This window comes from Tasmannia lanceolata, unplaced genomic scaffold (genome assembly GCF_043159265.1).
Source record: "Tasmannia lanceolata isolate RefF3 unplaced genomic scaffold, GAP_Taslan_0.1 ptg000008l, whole genome shotgun sequence".
In the NCBI taxonomy this organism is placed as follows: domain Eukaryota; kingdom Viridiplantae; phylum Streptophyta; class Magnoliopsida; order Canellales; family Winteraceae; genus Tasmannia; species Tasmannia lanceolata.
Window position 1 is genome coordinate 20,015,164 of NW_027518685.1, and position 17,698 is coordinate 20,032,861.

General features: G+C 37.1%; 1 protein-coding gene across 3 annotated transcripts in view; it reads left to right on the forward strand.

Annotated features, from left to right (window-relative positions):
- Positions 1 to 1,167: 1,167 nt before the first annotated feature.
- Positions 1,168 to 17,698, forward strand: part of LOC143884716 (putative UDP-arabinose 4-epimerase 2) — a 44,657-nt gene continuing 28,126 nt past the window's right edge. For 2 of the 3 annotated variants that reach the window (XM_077388455.1, XM_077388453.1), the window contains exons 1-6: positions 1,168 to 1,307; positions 2,714 to 2,925; positions 4,840 to 4,964; positions 8,455 to 8,568; positions 8,685 to 8,792; positions 8,907 to 8,998. In XM_077388455.1, coding sequence (XP_077244570.1) covers positions 2,865 to 2,925; positions 4,840 to 4,964; positions 8,455 to 8,568; positions 8,685 to 8,792; positions 8,907 to 8,998 — 500 coding nt within the window. In that variant the 5' untranslated portion in view covers positions 1,168 to 1,307; positions 2,714 to 2,864. The remainder of the gene's footprint in view (positions 1,308 to 2,713; positions 2,926 to 4,839; positions 4,965 to 8,454; positions 8,569 to 8,684; positions 8,793 to 8,906; positions 8,999 to 17,698) is intronic. The other variant, XM_077388454.1, reaches the window with a different exon arrangement.

Genomic DNA, 17,698 nt, shown 5'->3' on the forward strand with positions numbered 1-17,698 from the left:
TCATTTCTTTAGTCCTTTCTCCTGCAACCAGAAAATGAGAGAAACACTGCAGAGAATGGTTGTCTGCCACACATGGAGGAGATTCCACCGTTCATGCATTGGTCCCAAATAGGCCATCTACATTCAATATCACCTGTTTTTTTGTTTTGCATCTTTATACTTCTCTTAATAATTGGGTCCACAAGGAGGGCTTAGGTGAAAAAAAATATACACAAACATATAACGTACTAGGGTTCCTGATACAAATGGAAACATACCTGACCCCACAAAGCTAAAAACATGCTATTCATACATAGATAAATACATAAAATATGAGGAATGGTCTTGTTTATATGCCATATACCAAAATTTAGTATATAAATCATCACTATCATCTTCCATATGACATGATAAATGAGCATCAATCTACATCAACCAATTAATTAGACCCTTATTAGATGGGTTTCATGAAAATCACACTTATTAGTTGTTATAATAATCAAATCAATACTTGATTTTACGACTTCTGAAGGGGCTAAAATACAGGGAACAAATTATTCTCCTCAAAATATAGTCAACTTTTTCCTGATTTTTAGCCAATTTTCTCTAGGGCTGCAACTTGGGTCGGGTTTTACCCAACCAGGCCCGAAAATAACATGGTTCGGGCTTAGAAATCATGTGTCTTGGGTATGATCGGGTTTTAAATTGGAAGACCCGATTCAATCTTGGGTAGTGCCGGGCTTAAAGAAAAGAAAAAAACTGAAACCCGACTCGATTCATATTTGTGTACTGTGGCTTTCTTAACTATCTCTTGAGATACATAACAAATTATTTTCCAATAGGAAAATGATATTACCATTACCGTATTTTGATGAACGCACTCCTCACTTTATTAAAAAGTACAGTATGGCCCGCACCATAGGATGGTCCAAACCATCCATTAGATGGGTCACAGCCTAAATAAGTTGTGCCCCAAAAATCATCCCTCCCGGCGGATTTCCGAAAATATTTCTCGGTTGCAGGACACATGGCCTTTATCTCTTGAAAGAATAAATAAAATACACGTATAAGATTATTTTATAATGATGTACATGTAAAGTTGGTTGTATAACAAGTATAAGAAATGGTTGATAAAATAAAAACTTTAAAAAAAAAAAAAAAAGGGTTCCTGATTCTCAGGGCTGTTTCATACGAAGAACATGGGAGGGAAAGGTCAGACACTACAAACCTGTCTTTCTCTTTCTCACATCTACTTTCCTTTTCCCTTTCAAACACTTCAAAAGACCACGACTCCGTCCAAAACCCTATCTCTCTCTTCCTCCTTCCAGGTATTTTCTCTCTCCTAGGGTTTTCTCTCCTTTTGCTCTCTTTCAACTTCAGAATTTTGATTTTCCTCATTGGATTCTTCCTAAATTAGGATTTTATTTTCTGGGTTTTTTATTTGAGTTCATGTAATCATGATTTTTTTTAATTTTTAGGGCCTGGTTATTTTGTTTTTGCTCTGGCCCTGCTTTTATTTTCTGTCCTTCTCTATATTTATAGTACTGACTGAGAATTTATTGCTTCTTTTTTGAACGGTAACGCAGTAATTTAAGACCACCCTTTTGTTGGTATTTCCTTGGTTATTTTCTATTTTGGGTTTTTCATTTTTTGGGTTTTCATGTTGAAAGTTAAAGTTTTTAAGAACCTCTTTTGATTTTCCTCTCTGTTCATTAGGGTTTGTCTTCTGATTTTATCTGGTTCTTGATACTGGTTTTACTTAGCGTTTTTTATCTTGGAATTTGAATTTTTGAAGGGTGATCTTTGGGGTTTTATCCTGACAACTTCAGAATTTTGATTTTCCTCATTGGATTCTTCCTAAATTAGGATTTTATTTCCTGGGTTTTTTATTTGAGTTCATGTAATCATGATTTTTTTGATTTTTAGGGCCTGGTTCTTTTGTTTTTGCTCTGGCCCTGCTTTTATTTTCTGTCCTTCTTTCTATTTATAGTACTGACTGAGAATTTATTGCTTCTTTTTTGAACGGTAACGCAATAATTTAAGACCACCCTTTTTGTTGGTATTTCCTTGGTTATTTTCTATTTTGGGTTTTTCATTTTTTGGGTTTTCATTTTGAAAGTTAAAGTTTTTAAGAACCTCTTTTGATTTTCCCCTCTGTTCATTAGGGTTTGTCTTCTGATTTTATCTGGTTCTTGATACTGGTTTTACTTAGCGTTTTTGATCTTGGAATTTGAATTTTTGAAGGGTGATCTTTGGGGTTTTATCCTGACAGTTAATTTTTTAACACCCTGTTCTGATTTTCTCCTTTTGGGGTTTCTCTTCTGATTTTCTCCCAAACCTAATCTGGGTTCTTGTTACTGGTTTTATTTAGGCTTTTGGATCTTGCAATTTTAATTTTTGAAGGCTGATCTTTGGGGTTTTTATCTTGAAAGTTAAAATTTTTAAGACCCTGTTCTGATTCTCTCCTCACTGTTCATTAGAGATTCTCTTCTGATTTTCTCCCAAACCTAATTTGGGTTCTTGTTAGTGGTTTTATTTAGGCTTTTGGATCTTGAAATTTGAATTTTTGAGGGGTGATATTTGGGGTTTTATCTTGAAAGTTAAAATTTTTACGACCCTGTTCTGATTTTCCCCTCTGGTCATCAGGGAGTCTCTTCTGATTTTCTCCCAAACCTAATCTGGCTCTTGTTACTATTATTTAGGCGTTTGGATTTTGAAATTTGAATTTTTGAAGGGTGATCTGTGGTGGATTTTGTCGTTATAGAATTGTTGGGATTCTCCAGCAACGACGAATGCACATTGGTGTGGAGGAGGGTCTTACAGAGTGGTCCAGACTGAGGAGTAAAGGTTGATCTCTGTGTGTTTTGATTGGAGGGTTTTATCACATGCTGTCTTTCGGCAGGAACAGACCTCAGCCAAGGGCTAGTAGATCTTGGTCTTTCCTAGGTGGGTTTCATTTTTTGCTTGGTTGAATTGGGAATTTGGCTTGAATATATATTTCCCCATTTTTTTTTATTTGCAGTAATAATGTTTGTTATTTTTTCAATTTTATTTTTCATGTAAATTAACAGATTACATCTTAGAGACATCGGCCTTTGGTATTATCAAATTGACCGGACTTGTCTGTTTGATGACAAATGGCTCTGACTTTTGTAATTTCTGATCAAGTGAATTCATATGCTTAAATATAAGTGAATTCATATGCTTAAATATCTGTATATTTTGAACCTTCTATAGTTAAATGAATCGAGTATACAAAAATGGTTTTGATTGGTTAGTGGTAACCTAGCATATTTATTTGCATGATGACAGCTCCTTAATTTGATTTGCATTTTTACTGTCATTGATCCTTTTCTATTGATCTATTGTAAGTAACATGTTCGTTGCCCTTTTCCCCTTTTCTTCTATAAAATCGACAGATTTTTCTGCTGACTGCCACGATGCATGGTTTTCTAGATTTTTGGTTAAATGAATATATATATATATATATATATATATATATATATATATATATATATATATATATATATATAGAGAGAGAGAGAGAGAGAGAGAGAGAGAGAGAGAGAGAGAGAGAGAGAGAGAGAGAGAGAGAGAGCATTTCCTACACACTTGTGTAGGTAAGTTACCTACACACTACCTTAAAATACAGTGGGGGCCCACATTGTTTGGGTGATCCAAACCATTCATTTGAATGGTTCTCATAGATAGGGTGTCCACAAAAAATCAGATCCGTAGGATCATCCTAACCATTCAAACTATGGAGGCAAAAAATGGACTAATTTGTGAAGGTTTATACACGTCCATTTTACCTCCACAAATCATAGGGTTGGGATGATCCTATGGATCTGATTTTTTGTGGACACCCTATCTATGTGAGAACCATTCAAATGAATCGTTTGGATCACCCAAACAATGTGGGCCCCCACTGTATTTTAAGGTAGTGTGTAGGTAACTTACCTACACAAGTGTGTAGGAAATGTTCTCTCATATATATATATATATATATATATATATATATATATATAGAGAGAGAGAGAGAGAGAGAGAGAGAGAGAGAGAGAGAGAGAGAGAAGTGTTCCTACACGATCGTGTAGATAAGTTATCTACACCGTCAGCTTAAAACACAGTGGGCCCACATTGTTTGGGTGATCCAAACCATTCATTTGATAGGTCCTCACATAGATAGGGTGTGCCCACAAAATCAGCTCCATAGGATCATCCCAACCCTTCGAACTGTGGAGGTAAAAAATGGACAGATTTGTGAAGGTTTATACCCGTCCATTTTAACCTCCACAAATCGAAGGGTTGGGATGATCCTATGGAGCTGATTTTTTGGTCACGCCCTATCTATGTGAGGGCCCATCAAATGAATGGTTTGCATCACTTAAACATTGTGGGCCCCACTGTATTTTAAGCCGACGGAGTAGATAACTTATCTACACGATCGTGTAGGAACAATCATTGGTAGATAACTTATCAAGCATGTCAATGTCCTTGGTAGAACCAATCATTTTGAAAGTATGGTGTGCCAGAGAAGTGTTGGCTTGGACTTTTTGGTTTTTTTCCACATGTGAATAAACATATATTTGGTTAACTATTTGAACTGCTGTTGGATTATATTTTATTATTCTTTGTTTGACGAAGATTCGTGAATAAATTTACTGATACATATTTTTGCTACTTTCAGTTTGGATCAATTAATTTCCCTAAGCCTGAATTTTTTATTATCAGCAGCAGTTGTTCCAAATGTTGTGCTTAGACTGAATTTTGGTCATCCTAAGTACCCCAAGAGAGGCTTCATCACCTTTTGCATTAAATTTCTTATCTCTTCATGGATTTGACTGTTTGCACTTTCAGGAATGGATTTTGCAGATACAAGGCGAAAGCCTCATTTTATTGGTAAAGTCATTTTGGCGGGTTTCCTCACAGTCATTTGCATAATCATGCTGAAGCAGTCGTCTGGTTTTAGTGGCACAAATTCGGTAAATTTCTAACTTAATATTAAACAAGTGATTTTTCAGTTGCTTCAGTGGGTTTTCGAGTGACTATTTCATGGTGTGCGTGCACACACACACCTACTCACATACACAAATACAAAGACTTATATATATATATATATATATATATATATATATATATATATATATATATATATATATATATGAGGAAAAGGATTGTACGCTCGAGCGTACCAAGCTTATGGTACGCTCGAGTGCCCAATTACATGTGGGCCCACTTTGTTAGGATGATCCAAAGCATTCATTTGAAAGGCCCTTACATAGATGGGGTGTGTACCAAAAATCAGCTCCATAGGATCATCCTAACCCACCATTTGTGGAGGGCAAAATGGACAGACCACAAATCTGCCCATTTTTGCTCTCCACTTTTGGAGGGGTTAAGATGATTCAATCGAGCTGATTTTTGGTACACACCCTATCTATGATAGGGCCTTGCAAATGAATGCTTTGGATCACCACAAAAAATGTGGGACCCATGTGATTGGGCACTCAAGCGTACCATAAGCTTGGTACACTCGAGCGTACAATCCTTTTCCTCTCTCTCTCTCTCTATATATATATATATATATATATATATATATATATATATATATATATGAGGAAAGTGTTCCTAAGCTATAGCTTAGATAAGCGTATCTAAGCTATAGCTCAAAAACACATGTGGCCCCACATTTTTTGGGGGAACCAAAGCATTAATTTGGAAGGCCCTTCCATGGATAGGGTGTGTACCAAAAATCAGCCCTATAGGATCATCCTAACCCAATCAAAGGTGAAGTGGAAAATGGACAAACACTGTGTGTCCGTGTTTCTGCCCATTTTTTCCCTCAACAGATGGCAGGGTTAGGATGATCCTATAGGGCTGATTTTTGGTACACACCCTATCCATGGAAGGGCCTTCCAAATGAATGCTTTGGATCCCCAAAAAATGTGGGGCAACATGTGTTTTTGAGCTGTAGCTTAGATAAGCTTATCTAAGCTATAGCTTAGGAACACTTTCCTCTCTCTCTCTCTCTCTCTCTCTCTCTCTTTATATATATATATATATATATATGAGAAAAGTGTCTCTAGTCGGCCGACTAGAGAACCTTCTCTAGTCCGCCGACCCAAAACACAGTGGGCCCACAATGTTTGGATGATCCAAAGCATTCATTTGATAGGCCCTGACATAGATAGGGTGTGCCCAAAAAATCAGTTCCAAAGGACCATCTTAACCCTTCGATTTGTGGAGCTAAAAATTGGGCAAATTAGTGAAGTTTTATACCCATCCATTTTAACCTCCACAAATCGTAGGGTTGGGATGATCCTATGGAGCTGATTTTTTGGGCACACCCTATCCATGTCAGGGCCTATTAAATGAATGTTTCGGATCACACAAAAACTGTGGGCCCGCACTGATTTTTTGGCGGACGGACTAGAAAACTTTTCTAGTCGGCCGACTAGAAACATCAACCCCTATATATATATATATATATATATATATATATATATATATATATATATATATATATATATATATATATATATACAGCATGTCATTTTACATGCATTTTGTATTGCAGTGCAACGGCGTACAGTTTTGTTCTGTGATTCTTGGTGTTGCCCATAAACATCTTAGAAGTATCTACCATCCCTTTATCCAATGTGATTGGTTCATATATTTCTCAAATAGAATCTCCCATAGATATTTTGCATATTCATGGAATTACAGTTTATCCTATGCAATCAAAGAAGCAGTTTGTTGAAATATTCGGTGATGGTGTTATCTCTTAGTATGTTGATTGTATTATTTAATAACAATAGTTTACTTTGATTGGTTCTCCTTTTCGTAAGTGTTGCTCCTCTGGTAGAGTTGTAAGGTCACCTACAGGGTAGGCTAACATGAGAGAGTGAAGCTTTGGTTGGTTTGTAAGCTGGTATTTTAGACGAATTTAAAAGGTGGTTTTGAGTGTTTGTTAGTGTTTCTTAGGTACTTAGAAAATGTCTCTGTATCATCATGAAATGTTTTGGTACTATATTGAATGGGACTCACCCCTTACCTATTCCTAGGTTGTTGGGGTATATGTCTGAAGTCTTCTAGTGTTGCTCCTTTGGTAGCGTTGTTATGCTTTTCATGTTTATTAAAATTCTTCCGCTGGATGTTCCATGTTCTCATAAATCCTTGTATTTCTTTCACTATATTTGACATAGAACTGCAAAAGAAACAGTATCCCATAAAAGGACCCATTATTGCCAATATGACCATCACAACAACACTCCATCTTGAACCAATTTTAGACAGCTTTCCATCACCACTTACACCAACTCACAATGGATAAAAAGATTAGTTGCTAATTCCTCTTCATTTTGCCACATCACACACAATGTGAATCAGATATTCTTTTTTAACTTGCTGATTGTATTTGATATTTATATACCACTCACCACTATTCAAGTAAAATCTTGGACCCACGGATGAATGAGAGCATGCTATGACTTGGACAATGGTGAGAGCATCATCCTCTCCTCATAGAGACGCAAAGACTTTTCCACAAAGACTTTTCCACTAACCAAATTCTGTCATCACTCCCAAATTAAGACACATAAGCTTCTCTAACAATGTTAGCTGAAAGATGCTTGAACTTGTGATCCTGTAAGTTTGTCCTCAATTATCATAGTACCAACCAAAAATTAGAAAGTAGATAGTTAGATACTAGAGCCAATTTTCCACATCAAAAATACAAAAGCACAAAGTCATCATAACTCATCAAATGCACTAATCTATGTCTTTTTCCTCATTTGTCATCATCATCTTCATCACTGTAGCAGATGCCTCCCCTCATTTCTACCCTCCCCAAGTGAATGAGTGCACAATCACAAACTAATCCACCTCCATTAACTTTGTTTTGATGAAAGAAAACCATCAGAATTGACAACTTTTGATTCCATTGAACGATTGGGGGAGATCATAAATCCCTAAAACCCCAAAACTCTCAAAACTCTCTAAAAAATTTAACATAGATCTTCAAATGGGTCTTATAAGACCTTGCCCTAACTTAAACATTAGTAGGGATTTAAGGGAAGAAAAGCCTAAAAGAAGGGCGGAAATAAAAAAAATGAGGGTTCGAGTCGTCAAAACACTGTTTTTTGTACACCTTTCATCGAATGTTTGTGCCTTAAGTGATAGGTATATGCTTTTCATTCCCTTCCCTGCCTTTATTTTTTCCCTTGATGCATTTTTTGAGCCCCTTGCTTGAGATGGTGCTCCTTGAGGAGTACACCTCTGGCGCCTTTCAAAACACTAATCCTTCGTACCCTCTCATACAAATCTTTACATATCTACATCACAACTTACAACTTAAAGATGCTTGTAGAATATTTCCTTTGATTGAAATGTTTGTTTTAACTTCTATTTGATGTTTCGAATTTCTTGGTTCTCTCCTCATCAGACGTTGATTATCCTGCAATTTTTTTACAGTTTTCCCAACTTGAACCTGGGGTAACACATGTCTTAGTAACGGGAGGTGCAGGCTATATAGGTTCACATGCTGCACTTCGGCTTTTGAAGGACTCGCACCGAGTAACCATAGTGGTATCTTACTATCAGATTCTAAGTTTTTATACTGCCCATTTCAAGTGTTCATTGGTGTTGAAGATTTACTTTACTTATGGGAAATATTTTGTTTATATAATGACGAATTTTGACAGGATAATCTTTCTCGAGGAAATCTTGGTGCCATTAAGGTTCTCCAAGAGCAATTTCCAGAACCCGGGAGGATTCAGTTTATTTATGCTGATTTGGGGGATTCAAGAGCTGTATCCTGATCACATCTGTCATTGACAAATGAACGCATTTTGTTTAGATCTTTTTTTTTTTTTTTTTGCATATAACACTGGATACTAGAGCTTTGTTCTTTAACTAAAATTTAGGTCAACAGAATATTTGCAGAAAATGCATTTGATGCTGTGATGCATTTTGCTGCTGTTGCTTATGTGGGGGAGAGCACACTTGATCCTCTTAGGTATGGTTTGCTTGGTTTTATTTTTATTTTTTTTGTTATCTCAAAAGCAGTATAACCTATTATTAGTTGACCGTGTTCAACATCATCAAACTAGATGAGGCAGTAGGGTTGAATTTGTTTGCTGTCTTCACCTTTGAAAAGGTTTCATGGGTCAAGCTCTATTAAGGAAGCAATAAGAGCTTGTGTTGGCATAATACTTATATTACATGATTAGTATTTAGGGAAAATTCTCAAAAAAATGGGATTTTTAACTGAAAATCTCAAAAAAGGGTTGAGTTGGCTAAATTCTAAAAAAGGGGTGAAACGCATCCCAAGGCATGTTTTAAGACAAAAATGCCCTTGAGTTGCTTTTCCCTCCAAGAAGGTAAGAAACGGATCCCAATGCATTTCACCTACGCTTTCTACCTTTTTATCTTCTTCTTCCCCAAGCCAATTGCTGAAACTCCATTGCCTGTTGTAAAACTCGATTGAAATTCCATTGCAGACCCGGTGAAACTCCCCTTGAGAACATCTAGATTTTATTGGATCTCTTTATTTTCCTTGGCTATGAAACCTAAGGTTCTCTGGTAGGCCCATTGTCATACATATTCTTAGGCTTATCATGTTCCTTACAATGCTATGGTGTATTTTCATCATCTTTTTGTTTTTGAAATGTGTGTTGTCATCATCTTGTTTATTTGTTAGGGATTTGTTATGGTTTTGTTAGGCATTTGTTATTGTCATCATCCTCTTTACAATGCTCTGGTGTATTGTCATCATCTCTCTATCTCTCTATTGCCCTCTATGTTTCTATTTAGAGTGTACCTGGATGAAACTCATGTTTATACAATTAAGACCGCTATTTAAATGTGTAGAAGCAATATTTTGTTCTCAGAACCACTGTTAATATGTGGGAACCAGTATTTAGTCCTCTCAACCACTAAGTAGTGGTTCGAATGGTTTGAATAATGGTTCTGAATGTGGAAATACATGAGGACCCTATGTAGAAGATCAGAACCACTATTTAAACACTTAGGTAATCTATTTATACCATCCTAACCAACCCCCCATGTAGACCTCTGAACCACTATATAGTGGTTTCGAGAGTATAAATAGTGAGAATAAAAGGTTATGCAGCTAAAACCAATATAAAAAGTAGAATCAATGTATAAATAGGGGATTAAACACTCAGAACCACTAATTATACATAGGAACCACTATTTACCACTATATAGTGGTTCCGAGGTATAAATAGTGGTTCTGAGGTATAAATAAAGGTTCACACATTCTACTGGTATTTCATTGGGTGTCAAAGTTGCAATGAATTTATGAACAATGGGTTAAATATTTGTCTAAACACTCAGATCTTATGGTGGTTCATAGTTTAGATGGCCTAATACTTGTTCCGATAGTTTAAATTGTGAGATTGAAAAGTTTATGCACTCAAAACCACTATAAAAAGTGAGAATGAGTGTATTTATATGGTTTTAAACACTCACTAATTATACCTAGGAACCACTATTTACCACTATGTAGTGGTTCCGAGGTATAAATATTGGTTCATACATTCTAATAGTATTTCATTGGGTCTCAAAGTTGTCATGAATTTATAAACAGTGGTTTAAATACTCAGAACCACATTTAGATGAAAGGAACAACAATTAAATCCTTCCAAGCACTAATTGTGGTTTCAAGATTCATGGGAACCACAATTACAGTAAAAACCACTATAAAAAGTGAGAATGAGTGTATACATAGTGGTTTAAACACTCAGAACCACTAATTATACAGTGAGAACCACTATTTATACCTCGGAACCACTATTTACCACTATGTAGTGGTTCCGAGGTATAAATAGTGGTTCATACATTCTAATAGTATTTCATTAGACCCATTATCCTTTTTGGAGTGCTTTTTGGATCTTAGTTTCTGAGTCTGGTTCACAAGCTATTTTGAGTCGAGTGGGACCATCAATCAAAGTGTCGTAAGTTCTACTTATACTGTACATAGTTAGCGCTTAGAGTTGGGGATCAAGAGAAAGTGGAAAGAAACTCGAGAGGATGGACAATTTTTATCCAAACAAAAATACAGGACATGAAATGTTGTTTGAAGTTTTGAGTATGTTTTCCATAGGCTGATCCTTGCCCTTCAATCTACAGAGGTTTCCATAATCCGAATTTCCTCTATGGATTGGCGGGCTAGGATCACCCTATGGAAATGATTTTTTAGGCACAACCTATTTGCATTGTGGCCCATCTAATGGATGGTTTGGATCATCCTATGGTGTGACCCGTACAGTACTTTTTGAAAAATGCTGAAGTATATGGGTTTACACCATATAAAAACCCTTTCTCATGAAGAAACAATAGGTCTTCCCTACCACCAAGTCAAAAGCCAAGCGTATTTATGTAATTGAACACAATTTCTATAAGGGCAGTAATAAATTCACCTTGTATTTTTCAAAATGGACTATATAGCCCACACCATAGGATGATCCAAACCGCCAAATTGATAGGCCACAACATAAATAGGTTCTGCCCCAAAAATTATTTCCATAGATGATCCCAACCATCCAATCTATAGAAGTTTCCATAATCTAAGTCCTTCTTTAGATCGGATGGTTAGAATCATCGTATGGAAATGATTTTTGGGGCACAACCTATTTATGTTGTGGCCCATCAATTTGGCGGTTTGGATCATCCAATGGTATGGGCTGTATAGTCTATTTTGAAAAATATGGGCTGAATTCATCCTAGAAGGAGGCTGTACAATGGAGTTTTACCAAAGGCAATGGACTTTCAACACTTGTCGTGGGGAAGAAGAAGCTAAAAAAGGTGAATAGGGTTTGTGAAATGCAGTGGGATCCGTTTCTCAAAAAAGTAGAGGGAAAAGCAACTCAAGGGCATTATTGGCTAAAAACATGCCTTGGGATGCGTTTCACCCCTTTTTGAGAATTTAGCCAACTCAACCCTTTTTTGAGATTTTCAGTTAAAAATCACATTTTTTTGAGAATTTTCCAAATATAACTTTGAGTTTGATATATTAGGGTTTGCAGGCTGCTTAATTGATTGGTTTTAAATTGTGATGCATAGAACTGTGTTATCTATGTCTCTGATATCTGACAGTTCCAGATTAAAATTGTTGTGGGAGGATCATTTGCAAACTTTCTGTTGTTTTATGTTGTATAATTTAATGTAGTTTCTTGAAGTTCTGTTGTTGTTACTGGATGTCAAAGTCCTTGATTGTGTTTGCTTGCGCTTCTTGTTACCCTTTCTTTTTTCCACAGACAAAAAGTAGTTTATTTGTAAGAAATAAAAGTTATCATTTAAGTCCCCCAATGTATTTGCTCTGCATCATTTTTAGTTTTCTGACTAGCGCTAAAGAGAGTGTCCTTTATTTATGTCTTTTCAAATTGAGTTATGCTAGGAAGAGGCGATTGTGGATCTGTTTTCGATAAAATGGGTTGCTCAGACATATGCTGATTGGCTCCATTAATTTGGGGCGGTAGTGGAAGCTTAATAGATCAATGGAGCCAGTCACCTTATAAGTGTGCCAAATTTATATGTTGCAACTTGTGTTACCGAAAACACTACACACGTGTATTTGTATCATATTATTCTCTCAGATTCTTCATCTTGTGCACTTAAATCGAAAGACAGTTATAACTACTTAGAAAGCTTTGTCCATTTGCATCAATTGCAAAAATCTTTTGATATATTATCCAGATCCTATTATTTGAGTACAATATCTTGCAAATGAGGTGCTAGTTGGAAAAATCATAGATGTCATTCTTTTATTTAAAAATGGAAAAACTTTGATTTTCATGATCATCATTGATTTCAAAGTTTGTTTTGTTTTAGTAATTGAAGGGTATGAATGTTGCAATTAATCGAGCATCTTCTGTAATCCATTTCAAAAAGAGTAGAACATCTTCTGTAATCTTGTTTCATTCTTTCAAACTTGTTTGGGGTTTGATCCCTTATAAGGTTTCATTTTTTACGCAGATTTTTAGCTTGATTTTCTGCTGTTTCTTTAGTGCATCTGATAAAAGAATGGTTCTAATTTTTTGATCTCATTTCACTTTTCTAGAACTTGTTTGGTCTTCCTTACTGCATGTAGAAAAACATTTTATCCTTCCTAAGGTCTTGGTATTGTTTAGATTTGTTCAGTGATACTCTTACAGGGGTTGCCAAGATATAAATTTGAAACTACTGTTTCATATCTTGAATTGCCTCTCAGTTTAGGGATTCCACCAAAATCTATTTGGGAGGCAGTCACTGGAAGGTTGTAAAGAAAGATTGTTCTTGGGAAGATAGGTAACTTTTATTAACTCCTCCCTTTTGAACCTTCGGGTGTATTTCATGTCAATATGAGGGATCTCGAGAGCAGTGGCCTGTTGATAAGCTACATTTCTATATGTGTGCTTCGTATTTTGCTTTAGTGAAATTATATCATTACCCTTCAAAACATAAATAAAATAAAATAAAATTGGGAAGCTACACAGAGATATTCTATTGGGAATGGAAGGAAGCGAGAAAATCCCTTTTAGGTGGATGCTTTGGAGAATGGGTGACAAGAAGAAAAGCAACACGCATATGGGGGGGGGGGGGGTGTTAAGTTTTGGGAAGGCTTGTTGGGGGGGAGTGTGTTTGTTGTGCCATGCATACCCAGACATATCTAGTTCAGTTTGTGCCAACTGGGAAGGGGTGTTTTATCACAAAAGCCTTTAGATGGGCTGGAGGATGGATAGTGTGGGGTTGAATGCTTAGGAGAAATTTTAAAGATGACTTGGTTAAGAGTCTAGCATGGTTGTTATCCTTATTAGTTAATGTGTACATCCTCATTGAGCGACGATAGTAGGATTTGGTGGGGAAGTGTGGTGGTTTATTCATGGTTTGATCTTTTTTGGAGCACAACAATTCTGTTTGCTCTGATGGCTAGAGTGGTAAGTGCCCATTATGGCATGAATTCACAAACCTATATAGGTTGGATTGTGTGAAGTGAAGTCTAAGCAAGTGAGGGGTTGGGCAGTGGGTAATGTGGGATTGGGATTTTGGGAGAAATCTTAATGATGATGTGATTAAGAGTCCATCAGAGTTATTTATTCTCATTAAAGAATCTATCCTAGCTCCTTCAAACCTTAAAAATTGTAGGATTTGGGCGGGGTGTAGCTGTTTTTTCATGGGTTGTTCAGTTTTTCTCATATCTCATGGGAGACATCCTTTGCGCTGGTGGCTAGTGTGTGGAATGCCCTCACTGCCCTAGAGTTCAAACTTTTAGTTGGATTGAGATGTGGGAAGTGTAGTGGTTGAGTCATTGTTAAATCTTTCTATGGGCTGTCATGGGGGGAGAGCAATTCCATTGCTGCGGGGTCTAGAGTGTAGAGAACTCCCATTGCCCCTAGACTTCAGGCCTTTAGTTGGAAAGCGGTGTTGGGAACAATTAACACCCTCAATAAAGAGAAATGTTTTAGATTAACCAACATTTGCACAACACATGCGGAAACCGAGGAATCTGGCAACACTGGTCATGCATTGAAAAGTGTCTCAAAAGGTTTGTAGTGGATTATTTTATGGTATGCTATTCTTTAGGTTTTGCGGATCCAATGGTAAGCCTTCTTAAAGTTGAGGTTGAGGGGAAAATCACCTAGGAGATAAGGTGGTCATTCTTTGGTTCAAAGGTTTGAGGGAAACTCACTTAGGAGAAGCGAGTCATTCTTTGAGTCATAACTCTTTATGTGGTCTTTTGGAAGTTTTAGATAAACGGAGTAGAAAAGTGGTCGAGGATAGGACACCGCCATGAATATAGCTATGGGAAGGGGTGCTTATTAAATGGGCACTAACAATTTATATGTTAGCTCTATGGGAACACGAGCCCGTAGGAGTGAATGTTACATTTAAAAATGATACGGGTAAAAAATTGAAATGGTTTTCTAGACCCATTTGAGTCAAAGATGTAACGAAACTGGAAGCGTTTACTTTTCTTACGAATCCTCACATTTGCTGTCATGAACAAAGTTTTAAATTTCGGTTTTGGTCGGCATGGAAATGGAAACATTTCGTTTTCAATTGGAAATTTTGGTGGAAATCATGTAAAATTACAGAAACATATGCAAATATGGACTTTTAAGATGAAACTTCGGGGAGTGCTAGAATAAACACAAATATATACTAAAAAATCATCACATAAGCCAAAAAAATGCTTGAAAGAGGGGGATAAAAACATGGCGTATTTTCATAGTATTGCTAGTGTCAGGAGATGAACTAACATAATCGATGCTCTAGTTATTGATGTGGTTAGGGTCAATGACCAGAGTTCAATTTTTTAGTAGTTGTTTCTTATTTTGGAGCATTGTACACCTACACTTCCAAAACTTAAGGGAGTGTTGTTTGGGCATTTGCATGAGGCTCTAAGTTGATGGTTATTATGGCCCTATTGATGTGAGATTAGTTCAAAAGCCCAGATTTGTTAAAATGGTGCTTAAAGCATAGTTTTGAAACTCCCCTATGTCATTGTGGACTCCCCCGAGTCGTCGCCCTTTTACCTTGGCCGTGTTCCACGTTTTGCCCTACAGAGTCAATAAAAACTCATTTGACTCTCCCTAATTATGACTGTGTTAACCGAGTACTCAGCCACGTCAACTGAGTACTCGACCGTGTCGTGCCGAGTCGACTAGGATTTTCTTCGGCCGGGTTCCGCGCCTCATCCACGTTTTGAAGCATTGGCTTAAAGTGTGGGCTAAGGAGGTGTCAGGAGAGGCGGGGCAAATAAAAGGTCTGAATTTTTGAGAGACTATCAGTGTTGGAAGAGGGTGAGCCTGGCGCAATGGTAAGGTTGCTCCATTGTGACCTGGTGGTCACGGGTTCGAGTCATGGAAACAGCCTCTCTGCAAAGCAGGGGTAAGGCTGCTTACATCTAGCCCTCCCCAGACCCCGTGATGGTGGGAGTCTCGTGCACTGGGCCGCCCTTTATCAGTGTTGGAAGGCATTAGTTAAGCGGGTCAATCCTCCCGTATGAGATTTTGGGAAGAACCTAACTCCAAGAAGACTATAATCAGATTATTTTACATTAAGAGTTAAAGTGGAAGCAAATGTCCAATTCGAAATGCTTGAATGAGGGGGGTAAAAACATGGCCCTTTTTCATAGTATGCTAGTGTAAGGAGATGAACTAACAGAATCCATGCTCTGGTTATTGATGGGGTTCCTAGTATTGATAGGGTTAGGGTCAATGATCAGAGTTCAATATTTCAGAAATTGTTTCTTACTTTGTAGCATTGTATACCTCGAAGAATTGTACCCTTCCAAAACCAGAGGAAGTGTTGTTTTGGCATTTGGATGAGGCTTCTCGCGATGTGTTAGACATTTCTCCGTGGATGTCTCCATGGAAATATATAAAGCTCATGACCCAGATGGATTGTGTAAGGCTTTCTGTTAGGAATCTTAGGATTAGATTAAAGGAGATATCTTAGAGTTGTTTAATGACTTGGATGAAGCACATGCTACTCTGATTCCAAAAAAGGACAGGGCGGATAGACTTGCGAATTTTTGACAGATCAGTTTGGTGGAAAGTGTATAAAATCTTGGTTTAAGTGTTCGCCGATTGGCTTCGTGGAGCTTTGGGATGTATTATTTCTAATTCGCGGACTACTTTAGTTTATGCTATGCTAATTATAGATGGGGCATTGATGGTTAATGAATGCATCAATATTTATCATCGTCATGGAAAGAAGGATACTATTTGGAAAATAGATATAGAAAAACATATGATAGAGTGGGGTGGGGATGCCTTGATTACCTTTTGGACATAATGGGGTTAGAATCTAAATGGCTGAGTGGATGATGAACTTTTATCTTTGGTTTGGGTTTCAATTTTGGTGAATGAATCTCCTAAAAGATTCTTTAGGACTTCTACAGGTTTACACCAAGCTAATTTCTCTATTTACGATCATGGAAATTGTTTTTAGTTTTTATTTTTAAATGGTTGGCAGATGCTTTTAGTAGGATTATGACTAAAGCCAGATCTAGAGGGTCGATTGAAGGATTTATGATTGGTAATTTCGGAGTAGAAATCTCCCCATCTTCAATTTGAAAAGGACCCTTGCTCTTTAGTGGCCTAGATACTTGGAGGATTAAAAATCTTAAGATAGTCCTTAGATGTTATAAAGTTGTCTCGGGGCAAAATTAACTTCGCTATGGTCATGGCACTCCGTTTGGAGGATAATAAGGTTGCGGAGTTTGCTACTTTGTGTGACTGGTTCCATCCCCAATTCTTATTTAGGCCTCCCATCGTGCATTGGTAGGCCTTCAAAAAGTCTCTGGGATCCGGGTATTAAGGTAGTGGAAAATATTTTCTCTCCTTAGAAGAACGTCTGTTTTTCCTTACGGTAGAATAGCCCTCGTCAATGCGGTGCTTGCAAATCTCCCCATTTATTACTTGTAGTTATTCTATTGCCCTGTGTCGGTGATTAAAAGAATTGAACAGCATCAAGGGAACTTCCTTTGATGACAATGAGAATGGCAGGAAGTGTCATTTGGTTAGATGGGAGGAGGTGTATAGGTCAAGGAAGAAGGGGGGTCGTAGATTTACAAGTTTGAAACTTATGAATAAGGCTCTCCTCTGGAAATGGCTGTGGAAATTTGGTGAGAGAGAAAGTCTTTGGGGGTAGGTAATTGAGTCTTAGTATTTGAGGAATTGAGGGTTGATCTTCCTTGGATAATTTC